This window comes from Colobus angolensis, unplaced genomic scaffold (assembly GCF_000951035.1).
Source record: "Colobus angolensis palliatus isolate OR3802 unplaced genomic scaffold, Cang.pa_1.0 Scaffold335, whole genome shotgun sequence".
Taxonomy (NCBI): Eukaryota; Metazoa; Chordata; class Mammalia; order Primates; family Cercopithecidae; genus Colobus; species Colobus angolensis.
In genome coordinates, this window is record NW_012116655.1 from 1,396,250 (window position 1) to 1,409,399 (window position 13,150).

General features: G+C 49.4%; 1 protein-coding gene across 3 annotated transcripts in view; it reads left to right on the forward strand.

Moving 5' to 3' along the window:
- The window catches only part of LOC105518992 (tumor necrosis factor receptor superfamily member 13B), a 32,654-nt gene that overhangs the window by 17,034 nt on the left and 2,470 nt on the right, over positions 1-13,150 (forward strand). For 2 of the 3 annotated variants that reach the window (XM_011952162.1, XM_011952160.1), the window contains exons 2-3: positions 1,252-1,389; positions 4,626-4,871. In XM_011952162.1, coding sequence (XP_011807552.1) covers positions 1,252-1,389; positions 4,626-4,871 — 384 coding nt within the window. The remainder of the gene's footprint in view (positions 1-1,251; positions 1,390-4,625; positions 4,872-13,150) is intronic. The other variant, XM_011952161.1, reaches the window with a different exon arrangement.

Below are 13,150 nucleotides of genomic sequence, written 5' to 3' on the forward strand. Positions count from 1 at the left end.
CACCTCGCCCGGCTAGTTTTTTGTATTTTTTAGTAGAGACGGGGTTTCACCGTGTTAACCAGGATGGTCTCGATCTCCTGACCTCGTGATCCGCCTGCCTTGGCCTCCCAAAGTGCTGGGATTACAGGCATGAGCCACCGTGCCCGGCTGCTTTTAAACATTTTTAAGGAGAAGTTATTGGGGGAAACAAATGTCATGAAATCAGAAAGGATAGAGAAGGTGATGCTTGCACACAGTGGAAGACTCAAAAGGGACGAAACCAGACATGGAAGTTCCAGAAGGGGCAATATTAGCCTATGGGGGTAACAACAGAACAGTAGCTGCCTCTAGGAGTGGGCATTGGGTGGGAGGGGACCCCAGGGAGTCTTCAGGGGTGCAGGAAATATTCTACATCTCAATGTGGGCTGTAATGACACAGGTGTATACATACATCAAATGTCACCAAGCTGTATTCTTCAGCTTTTTGCGCACCTTACACACACACACATCATTGTGGTTGTTTTATACTTCAGTTAAAAAAGAAAATGGAAAGGAAATTGACATTTCTTGGTTCTTGCTGTGTGCTAGGCCCTGACTTGGTCTGCTTTTAAAGAAATCATTCATTTCATGAGCATGTACTATGTCCGAAGTACTCTCTAGGTTCTGAGGACTCAGCAATTAACAAGAAAAATTAGGCACAGCCCCTGCCAGATGGTGCTCACAGTTAGTGTAGGAGCCAGCATCAAATAAGGAAAGTGGCCACAGCAACAAATAAAGGGCAGTGCGAGTGTGTGGAAGAAGGACCGCCGCGTCCTAGTCTGGGGGTGAGTCAGAAAGCCTTCCCTGGGAGATCAGGTTAAACAGAGGTCTCAGTCTGAGAAGGAATAAGCAGCTGAGGGGCAGGGGCTGGGGAGAAGGGCACGTCATGTGAGGGAACAGCATGTGCAAAGACCCTGTGGCAGGGAGAGGCGTGGCACATTAAGGAGGGCAGGGATTAGGGCCCAGCAGGGTACTGCTGATGTCAGAGAGCAAAGGACCTGAAAACAACCATGTGCAGATGGGGAAACTGAGGCTGGAGAGGGGAAGTGGCTGCCCCAAGCCTCCAGCAAGTGCAGTGGGGGTTGGAAGCCAGCTTTGTCTGCCCTCTCTGCTCCTGAGACAGAAAGGTTGTATGTGGGAATGTGGGCAGGAGAGGCTGTCTGGGTTCCCATCAGGGACAAGAGGCTGGGCTGTGGCCGCCTGCCAGCTGCCCTCACTCTCCTGGTCTCTCAGCTCCACAGGGCCTGTGGACAGGGGTGGCTATGAGATCCTGCCCCGAAGAGCAGTACTGGGATCCCCTGCTGGGCACCTGCATGTCCTGCAAAGCCATTTGCAACCATCAGAGCCAGCGCACCTGTGCAACGTTCTGCAGTGAGTTCTGGGGCCTGAGCCCAGGGGACGGTGCAATCACCCTCCTCCTTCCTCCCTAGAGCACCCTCTGGCCCCACAGTCAGGTGGCTGAGGAAAGGGTGGCAGGAGGAGATGTACAGTGTGGCACCTCTTACCCCTCCACCTTCCTGCTTTGGTCACACAACTTTCTTTCAGTGTCTCAAACATAGTACATTCTTTCCTGTCTCAGGTCCTTTGCACATGCTGTTCCCGCTGCCTGGAATGCATTCCCTCTATCATCTTCCCTCAGCTCCCTCCTACTCGACGTTCAGGTCTCAGCCCAAACATCAGGGGTCTCCTCTGATCACCCAGTAGAACTAGGCCCTCCCTTGTCACTGTCTGTTGTTACATTCTTTTGAAACTTGTTATTACAGAACTTATCACACATGTACACAGACAGGATAGCACAATGACGCCCTCTGCACCCATCACCAGCTTCACAAATTGTTTAAATTCTGCCTTGTATTTTCCCAACCAATTTTTTTGGCTAGTGAATTTAATTTAATTTAATTTATTTTTTATTTTTTATTTTTTTTGAGATGAAGTTTCGCTCTTTTTGCTCAGGCTGGAGTGCAATGGTGCGATCTCGGCTCACTGCGACCTCTGCCTCCTGGGTTCAAGTGATTCTCCCTCCTCAGCCTCCCAAGTAGCTGGGATTACAGGCATGTGCCACCATGCCCAGCTAATTTTGTATTTTTAGTGGAGGTAGGGTTTCTCCATGTGACCTTAGGTGATCCACCCACCTCAGCCTCCCAAAGTGCTGGGATTACAGGTGTGAGCCACTGCGCCTAGCCTGCCTTGTGTATTTTAAAGCACAGCCAAGATCTCATATAATTTTACCTGCAGATACTGGACCACGAAGACCTGTAAAACATAACCCAAATATCCTGTCACTACTAGCAATGCTTTATTGACATCATCTAATACTCAGGCCATATTCAGTTTTCCCTGATTGTCTTGAAAACTATTCATTGCTTGCTGTTCTTTTTCATAACCTGTTCTTTTCCTTGATAGAACTTACCACAATTTGCTGTTTTGTTCTTTCGTGTGTATGTGTTTTATGTCTGACTCAACCACTAGGCTGGGAGCTCCCTGGGGGGAGGAACCATGTCTGACTTGAGCCTAGCACAGTGCCTGACACATAGTAAGTCCTTCATGAATACTTGTTGAGGGGAACTCAGAAAGGATGAGTGACTTACCCAAGATCACCCAGTTTAAAAGTGGAGATGTCACAGTGACATCCTGGTTTGAACCCAGGACTCCCACTCCTAAATCATGACCTGAACCACTACCCACTAATGAATTAGAACATTCATTGGTTCATCCCACAAACATAGATGGAGTGCTCCAGCCCTATGGAAACAGGAATCTGGCATGGCCCTTCAAAGACAGTGTCATCTAATGGGAGAAATGACTATGTGTCAAGGTAGAAAGCCGCAGTTGGGAGAGACCGCCTTCAGCTGAAGGGCTGTAGGGTGGGGAGGTGTCCCTACAGGAAGCACCATCAGAGGCGGATTGTTAAGAGGCCACAGAATGGGGAAACCAGATGGATGTCTGGAAAAGAGGGCAGTATGCGCAGAGGTGCAGAGGTGGGAAACACAGTAGGGAGGACTGAGAACTGGGGTGGGGTGGCTGGATAGGGTGTGAGGTCAGGCAGGGAGGGTCAGTGGTCTGGGGTGCTCAGGCACCACCTGCAACAGGGGAAGAGGTCACAGAAAGCCCCAAGGACACCAATGCTGGACTAACCCTGTGTGACACAGAGTGGAGGTGTCAGTTTCTGTGCGGTTCAGGGGAGCCCTGGGCATAGGGCAGGGCCAGAACAGGGGAGGTCACTGGCCCCATGTGGGCCATCTGAGTTTTCCCCAAGGTCCCAATTCCGTGATCTTTTAGTTCCTTCCTTTACTCTGTCAAAGACACAAGAACGGGTGTGTGTTTGCTTTGTGAAGAGGCTCAAATGAATATTCTACTCAAACCTTCCATTAAGTGAGAATTTAGTATGCACCAGGCACTGTGTTGGGTCCTACAACTCTGCCAACAACCCTAAGAAGCAGTCAGTACTGTTATTTTCCCTATGTTGGAAATGAGGAAACTGAGGTCCGGAAAGGTTAAGACCACACTGCCTGCAAGTGGTACAGCCGAGGATGACCCCAATTGAAATTTGGTTCTGAAATTTGGGTTCTTATCCACTATCCTGCACTGCCTCTGAAATGTGTCCTTAAAATATATGTGTGAGCCACATTTTCACATAAATACCTTATTCTAAAGACAAAGGAAACTTGCCTTTTTCACGTAAAAACTTTCATGTAGAAATATTCTGAAGCTAGACCAGACGCAGTGGTTCATGCTGCCTATAATCCCAGCACTTTGGGAGGCCGAGGCAGGCAGATCACCTGAGGTCAGGAGTTCACGACCAGCCTGGCCAACATGGCAAAAACCCATCTCTACTAAAAATACAAAAATTAGCCGCACTTCACTGGGCAACAAGAGCGAAACTCCATCTCAAGGAAAAAAAAAAATTAGAAAGAAATATTCTGAGGCTTTAGATAAGATAATTGATTGTTCCAAATAGATTTCTTTATGCATTCAAAGTTGGGTCCACTGTGCTCTCTTAAGGCAAGTGTGATTGAGCTTTAGTTTCCTTGGCTTCTGGGCCTTGACACTGATACTTGTGTAAGCTGCTGTAATACTTATTTAGTATTAAGAGAGAAGAAACACTATTCATGTGAACTTTTCCACCTTCCTTCCAACCCCCGCCCCAACTTGTCAAAGAGGATTCTGGCTTTTCCCCTTCATTCCTTATGCTAATTTGAAATATATTTCTCCTTGATGAGGCTTGAAAAATGCAAGTAAAGGTCTTATGTAACAATGTAATCTAGATCTCAATTTTAAATGATAACTGAAAATCTTCATATGTTTGGAAACTAAGAAATGCACTTGTAAATAACCCATTGGTCAAAGAAGAAATAATAATGAAAAATAAGTACATTTTGAACTAGGTAGAGGAAAAATAATACACATCAAAATGCAATGCAGCTAAAATGGTACTTAGAGGACAATGCACAGTCTTCAATGTGTATATTGTAAAAGTACTTGGCTTACTCTGGAATTGCTTGCTGGAATTTTACCATAATTTTTTTTAACTTTGATGTCCTTTGTGGTCAAACCTACAACTCCTGCTAGTCTGTTACCCAGCAGTATTACGCACTTCTGTCTCCCAGGGTCACTCAACTGCCGCAAGGAGCAAGGCAGGTTCTATGACCATCTCCTGAGGGACTGCATCAGCTGTGCCTCCATCTGTGGACAGCACCCTAAGCAATGTGCATACTTCTGTGAGAACAAGCTCAGGAGCCCAGTGAACCTCCCACCAGAGCTCAGGAGACAGCGGAGTGGAGAAGTTGAAAACAATTCAGACAACTCGGGAAGGTACCAAGGATCGGAGCACAGAGGCTCAGAAGCAAGTCCAGGTAAGCAACCCCAGGCCAGTCTGCATGGTGTCACGCAGGGTCAGAGAGGGTAGGAGGCCTGATGCCAGGCCTAGAACAGGAGAGTCAACTATGCACGAAGCCCAGAGTCCAGGCAAATGGGCAGAAGCCAGGGAGGTCATCCCAGGATAAAAAACAATGTACACAACATTTCCAGAAGTCTGTGGACAAGAAGAAAGCAGGAGAAAGGACCTGCCATGTGAGGAAGAGCCTTGTACTGACTGGAGGCTGCCGAGCCTGCGCCAGTTCTTGAAGCACAGGCATGAGTAAGCAGCAGACCCACGTGTGTGAGCACCTGAGCAGAGCCACCACCTGCCCTCCACCAATGCTGCAGACTCCATTTATTTCTATTATTATTTTATTTATAATTTCAACTTTTATTTCAGATCTGGGGGTACATGTATAGGTTTGTTACATGGGTATGTTGCTTGATGCTGAGGTTTGGGGTACAAATGGTCTTGTCACCCAGGCGGTGAGCATAGCACCCAGTAGGTAGTTTTTCAGCCCTTACCCCCTCCCTACCTCCCCCTTCTAGTAGGCCCCAGTGTCTGTTGTTCCATCTGTATGCAGTGCTTAACATTTCACTTTTAAGTGAGAACATGTGGTATTTTCTGTTTCTGCGTTAATTCACTTAGGATAATGGTCTCCAGCTGCATGCATGTTGCTGCAAAAAACATGATTTTTTTTCTTTTTGTGGCTGTGTAGTATTTCATTGTGTATATGTACCACATTTTCTTTATCCAATCCACCATTGATGAGCACCTAGATTGATTCCATGTCTTTGCTATTGTGAATAGTGCTGTGATGAACACACGTGTGTATGTGTCTTTTTGGTAGAATGGTTTATTTTCCTTTGGATATATACCCAGTAATGGGATTGCTGTGCTGAATGGTAACTCTGTTTTAAGTTCTCTGAGAAATCTCCAAACTGCTTTCTACAGTGGCTGAACTAATTTACATTCCACCAACAGTGTATAAGTGTTCCCTTTTCTCTGTAGCCTCACCATCATCTGTTGTTTTTTGACTTTCTAACAATAGCTATTCTTACTGGTGTGAGGTGGTCCCTCATTGTGGTTTTCATTTGCATTTCTCTGATGATCAGTGATGTTGAACATTTTTTCATGTTTGTTGGCTGCTTGCATGTCTTCTTTTGAAAAGTGTCTGTTCATGTCTTTTGCCCACTTTTTAATGTGGTTGTTGTTTGATTTTCGAATTGTTTAACTTCCTCATAGATCATGGATATGAAACCTTTGTTGGGTGCATAGTTTGCAAACATTTTCTCCCATTCTGTTGGTTGCCTGTTTACACTGATAGTTTATTTTGCAGTGCAGAAGCTCTTTCATTTAATTAGGTCCCACTTGTCAATTTTTGTTTTTGTTGCAATTGCTTTTGAGGACTTAGTCATAAATTCTTTCCCAGGGCCAATGTCCAGGATGATATTTTCCAGGATTTCTCTAAGATTCTTACAGTTTAGGGTCTTACATTTAAATCTCTAATTGCATCTTGCATCTATGTTCCTCAGGGATATCGACCTGTAGTTTTCTTTTTTTTGTTGTTGTGTCTTTGCCAGGTTTTGGTACCAGAGTGAAACTGGCTTTCCAGAATGAGTTAAAAGAATCCCTCCTTGATTTTTTGGAATAGTTTCAGTAAAATTTGTACCAGCTCTTCTTTGTGCTTCTGGTAGAATCTGACTGTGAATCCATCAGATTCCATTTAGAGGCAAAAGAAGCTTCCTAAGAATGAGAAGGGAAAGGTATTACTAAAAAAGTTTTTGTGGTTCATTAGCCATTGCCAGAGGGAAAGAAACTGTGCAAAGAAAAGGCTGGGCATGGTGACTCATACCTATAATCCCACCACTTTGGGAGGCAGAGGCAGGCGGATCACTTGTGGTCAGGAGTTCAAGACCAGCCTGATCAACAAGGGGAAACCCTATCTCTACCAAAAATACAAAAATTAGCGGGATGCGGTGGTGCACACCTGTAGTCCCAGCTACTTGGGAGGCTGAGGCAGGAGAAAGGTTTGAACCCAAGAGGTGAAGGTTGCAGTAAGCCAAGATTGTGCCACTGCACTCCAGCCTGAGGGACAGAGTGAGACTGTGTCTCAAAAAAAAAAAAAAAAATAAATAAATAAATAAAATAAATAAAAATAAAAATAAAAAGAATAAAAAAGAAAAAAAGAAAATGAAAAAACTTATGGCTGGAGATGGCCACTTTGGACATGGGAAGAAGGGTCCTGTTGAGCTGGGCATCTGCTAAGTGTCAGGCATCAGAAATGATCTAATTAGTCCTCCCAGCAACCACCTCTTGGTGCACCTTCCCTGCTCTGTGGCATCAGAAAGGACGGAAGAGGGATGCTGTGTGGATCCATAAACACTAGCGATGGAGTTTGCCCTGCTCTCAGCCTGTCCTGGAGAGACAGCAGGCCTGCTTGTCTCGAGGCTGATTGGTTCCTTTCCTTTGCAGTGACTTTCCTGTGATAACCTCATTTCCATGAGGCCAGTCCTCAGGGCCAAGGTCCCATGGGCAGAGCCTGTGTGCCTGATGATGGAGGTTGTCCAGCACCCCGTTGTCCCTGCTTAGCCTGGCATCTCCTACTCTCCTGCCAGTTAGCTGCTGCTGCCTAATAAGCCATCCCCAAATGTGGAGGTGTGGGCTTCCTCCAGAGTCAGGGATTTGGCTGGGCTCAGCTATGCCAGGCTGGCTCTGCTCCATGTGCCTCTCATCCCCGTCCTGGGTCCGGTGGGCTGCCCAGGTGCATCCATCTCATGATAATACAGGAGTGCAGCAGACAGGAGCACGCAGGCCTCTTGCCATCTAGGCTGGGAACTTGCATTTCATCACCGCCACTGCATTTCTTTCCATTCACAGTGCCAGCAGATTCAGGAGAGGGGAAACAGACGCCACCTCTTGGTAGAAGGAGCAAGTGGGGGGAGGGAGGAAACTTGTAGTCATGGTGAATTCAAGGCCATTTTTAATCTAGCACAGCCTCTTCTGAGGGGATGTGCAGATTCACATGGAGGGGGTGTGGATACAGAGGGGCTAAAGAGCCCAGCCACCAATGCAAGTGGCCATGCCTGTCACCCTGGTGTCTGGCCACCTGCATACCTTCCCTGTATCCAGTGATGCATTTGAAACTTCCTGCAAACCTGGAACATTGCCCACCTCTGATGTAATAGATTTCCCCGTGGGTCATTCCTACCCACCTCACAGATCGAGAGACAGTCTCAAATTTAGAGTGACTCGCTGACAGTCACACAGCGAGTGCATGGCTGAGCTGGGATTTGAGCACAGTCTGGGGGTTCCAAAGTTTGTCCCCTCTGCAAGAGCAAAATGACCCAAAATGGCGTCCACAGGGCTATTGCTCCTTGAGGGTGAACTGTCATCCCTGGGACAAAGTTAGCCACTTATTGTGTGTGACCATCAGCCAAGCCCCCTTCCCAGAGGCCACTGGGCAGAACCTCGGAGCCTCATCTTGGCTCCAGGAATGGAGCCCCAGGCTGTGAGCATTGGGGGCTGTGTGAGGACCTGTTGGTGCCAGTGGGGTCGGCATTACCACGCCTCACCCTGCATCAGTTGCCACACTTGTGCCATGGTGTGGCTTTTGGTGGCTGTGTGGCTGTGCACTGCCCTGCCCTGTGTTTCTCCAGAGGTCCAGGGCTAAGGTCTGTTCTGTTCTGACCTCTGATGCCTGCATGGGCTGGTGGGGCAGGAGGGGAGCTTGCTGTGGATTGCAAATAGGAAGTACAGAGCCACACGGCGAGGGGAGGGACCCAGAGGTGGACCTATTTAAGGGCAGGGAGCAGAGGACACCATGCGACCAAGTTGTCCAGCTGCACACGGTGGAAGGGCTGACCTGTTCTCTGCCCTCTTCGTGGGCTCCCCGAAATCTGCTGTCCCCCATCTCCAATCCTGCCAGGCCCCGTCTCACCCTGACTCCAGGTTTCTCTTGCATCCCATTCAGAACTGCCCCTCCTTAGTTGAACCTGGAACTGTGGCAGGCTTGCTGTGCATGGGTAGTGGGGAGAATGAGGCAGTTCCTGTCCCAGACCCATGGAGCTTACCGTCTTGTGGAAGGCCAGGCAGTGGACAAGCCACGCAGATGACACATTCCTTTCAGTGCATGGGGGCCACATAACCCAGCTGCAGGTGACATGGGGACAAGGAAGGCTTCCCGGAGGAGGAGCCTTTAGGGCAGGCTGGGGCGGGGGTGTGGAATATGGAGCCAGACCCCTAGTTATGTCCCTCACAAGCTGTGTGACCTGGAGCAAGCTACTGACCCTCTCTGAACCTTGGTTCTGTGAGACTGGAGTTGTTCACCTTCATAGAGTTGCTGTGAGGGTGATTTGGGAGAATACGTTTTTAGGGGAGCACGTGCTCTGTGCGCTGGAACTGCTCATTCAAAAAGCAACTATGTTGAAGCCACACGGTGGGGACAGGGTTCTAGGCAGAGGCAACAGCACATACAGGTGCTGCTAGGAGCAGCGAACTGGGCTGTTGGGAGGCTGTGAGGGGCTCCGTGCTGGAGACTGGGCTAAATCTCTTCCTCTCAGGCTTCCAGCCTGCAGGAGTGTGGTGGCCACTCCACGGAAGCAGGAAGGACCCCACCCCAGATCTGCTTTGAAGGTGGAGACTGACCACTCCACATGCTCACCAAGAGGGCACAGAAGGCCCTGCTGCTCACACATGGGGCTTCATGGGGAGAGCAGGGCAGGCTCCCAAGCTGGACTGAAAATGGCTTGAGATGTTGAGCAGGAGAGGAGTCTGGCGTGGGGTTCTGTTGTGACAACTCCAGGCCGATGCAAGGAGCTCCCTGCCCGGGCTCCGGGGCAGGTGCATGTAGTGTCTGCGCCTCCCTGAGGGGAACAGGTGGCCCAGGGAGCCTGCCCCAGTGGGTGGGGCTGCTCATCTGTCCAGCAGAGAAGGAGGAAAAGCACCAAGGGCAGGACCCTGTCCCCCAATGTGGGGGTTGCAGAGGACTGAGTTGGGAAGAGCAAGCATTCAGGGGTGATTGGAGATGGCACCAGGAGGGACCAGATGCCAGATGACAGTGGGCCCCATGTGCCAGACTGGGAGGCTGATGTCTTGCTGGGCACAGGGGCAGCCACGGGAGAAGGGGTCAGAGCACGGCTGTGGGGAGAGTGCCCTGTTGCCTCTGGATGGTGGTGATGGCAGCAGGGGCCCTGTGAGAGGCTATTTCTGGCAATAATAGGAACCAGAGATGACAAGGACCTGGGAAGGGACAGAGGGATAGTGCATTGGCATGAGATTAGAACTGGAGGGAGAGGCCGGGCGTGGTGGCTCACGTCTGTAATCCCAGCACTTTGGGAGGCCAAGGTGGGTGGATCACGAGGTCAGGAGATCAAGACCATCCTGGCTAACAAGGTGAAACCCCATCTCTATTAAAAATACAAAAAATGAGCTGGGCGTGGTGGCGGGTGCCTGTAGTCCCAGCAACTCAGGAGGCTGAGGCAGGAAAATGGCATGAACCCGGGAGGTGGAGCTTGCAGTAAGCCGAGATGGCACCACTGTACTCCAGCCTGGGCGACAGAGCAAGACTCTGTCTCAAAAAAAAAAAAAAAAAGAACTGGAGGTAGGCCGGGCGCAGTGGCTCAAGCCTGTAATCCCAGCACTTTGGGAGGCCGAGACGGGCGGATCATGAGGTCAGGAGATTGAGACCATCCTGGCTAACACGGTGAAACCCCGTCTCTACTAAAAAATACAAAAAACTAGCCGGGGGTGGTGGCGGGCGCCTGTAGTCCCAGCTACTCCGGAGGCTGAGGCAGGAGAATGGCGTGAACCCGGGAGGCGGAGCTTGCAGTGAGCTGAGATCCAGCCACTGCACTCCAGTCTGGGCGACAGAGCAAGACTCCGTCTCAAAAAAAAAAAAAAAAAAAAAAAAAACTGGAGGTAGTCAGCCATGGAACTGCTCAGCCTCTGTGTCCTGCAGACATTGGGGGTGCCCGTGACCCCTTCTGGGAATAAGGTTCTGGAATGCATCAAAGCACATAAGGTTAGGAAAAAAACGCTGGTGCTGAAATCTAAATATTGAACAAATTGCGACATCAGAATTAACCTATGTGCATCTGGGCTACTCGTGCCTTGCTGTCCCCACCTATAATGGTCATAATGACTCTGACCTCACAGGGCTCTTGTGGGGCCTTAGTGACTTGGGGTTTGCTGAGCATTCAGAACCCTGCCCAGGACTGAAGGGGTTGTCACCCAGGCTGGATGGGTTCTGTCCTAGGATAGGCTGTGCTTCCTGGGGCTGCTATGACAGTGTACACATGTTAGGTTCTTAAAACAACACAAACTGATCCTCTGTCTTCTGGTCTGGAGCCCAGAAGTCTGAGATCCAAGCAGCAGCAGAGCCCTGCTCCCTCTGAAAGCTCCAGGGTAGGATTCTTCCCTGCCTTCTCCGGCTTCTGGCGGCTGCCCCAGGCCTCCTGGGCTTGTGGCCTCATCACTCCCATCTCTGCCTCTTCCACATGGCTTCTTTCCCGTACCTTTGTCTCCTCCCTTCTCTTCTTGTATAAGGACACTTGTCACTGGATCTGGACACTCATCCCCAGATTCTTATCTTCATGTTATGACCTTGCGTGGCTCTGTGGGGAGGCAGGGCTCAGCTGGGTGGGTCTTCTGCTGCTCTTGCTTGGGGTCTCTCATGCAGATGGTGCTGGGGATGGAGCTATTGGAGGCTCGACTCTGATTCTGGGATGTTCAGGTTTTGCTTCTCCTCCAGTTGATCTCAGGGCCTGCCCCTCTCCACTGGGACTCTCCAGCTGGACTTCTTGAGTGGTGGCTCAGGCCCAAGGGAGCAAACACCAAGGCTGTCAGGTCTTCTTGAGGCGGAGGCCCAGAGTGGCACAGCCTTGCCCCCATGGCACTCTCCTAGATAGAATGAGGCCCAGCCCAGCCCAGATGATCCACAGGGCGTGATGTCAGGTGACTATGCTCTAAGCATGGTCTCTGAACACTTGCATGGTTTCTGAACAGTTGGGTTTCAGAATCTCATGTTGAAATGTTTGAAATATGCACAAATGTTTTGTTTTCTTCCTTGAATCAATGCAGTTCATTTCCGCTTAGTAACAACTTGTAGCCCGGCATTCTGTCTGTGCTCTGAGGGCTGGCAGGGTCTCACCTGCTCGTGCCTCCAGGGCACTGTTTGCATTTGATTCCAGAGGCAAGTAGGAGCAGGTAAGCCTTGGATATGTGGCACCAAGTTTGCAGGTACTGGGGTCTTGCTTTCCTCCATTAGGCCTCTTTGAGATCTGGGCACTGGACAGGAAGGACAGCCACTGACTGGTGGAGTGACACCAGCTCACCCCAAGTTCCCATCTCCCCCCGTAAATGTCAGAGTGACACTGATGACCCCTAAGAGTCCTGGCAGCTTTGTCACTTTATGAGATTCCTAAATCTAAGAGTGTATGTGAGGAAGAGGGGCAGTGCCAGCCCTAGGGCCTCTGTGTGGCCCATGGGCTTGGAGCACCGGCCTGGGAGTTGGTCAGACCGGCTCCCAGGTGCAGGTCTGAGACTGGGAACAATATCTTAGAGACTCCATTTTGTCATCTGCAAAATGGAGTGTGAATGGCAGATGCTGTGCAACACAGTCCAGCAGGTCCTCAAAAAATGAAACAGAGTTATCATGTGACCCAGCCATTCTTCTTCTAGGTATACACCCAAGAAAACAGAAAGCATCCGTACAAACATGTGGATGTGAATGTTCACAGCAGTGTCATTCACAATAGCCAGAAAGTGGAAGCAACCCAAATGCCCATTCCCTGATGAATGCGTAACAGATGTGGTCTGTCCATTCCGCCTAAAGAGGAATGAAGGTCTAATACACAGCACGGCAGGACATGGTGAACCCTGAAAACACGAAGCCAAGTGCAAGAAGCCAGGCACAAAAGACCACGTGTTGTATGATTTCATTAATATGAAATGTCCAGAATAGGCAAATCCATAGAGACAGAAAGGAGATGGGCAGTTGCCCGGGGCTGAGGAGAGGGGTTGGGGAGTGACTGCTGATGAGACAGGGTTTCTGTTTGGTGATAAAAATGGTCTCCAATTAGATAGTCGCCGTGGCTGCACAAGCTTGTGATGTGCTAAAAGCCACTGATTGTACACTTTAAAATGGCAAATTTGATGGTATACAAATTCTGTCTTAATTTTTTCAGTGGGGGTAGTTGTTCGCCATCAGAGCAGGAGGATGAAGGGGGTGCTATAGGGGAAGTGCCTGGCCAGCCTTAATTTTTTTTTTTTTTT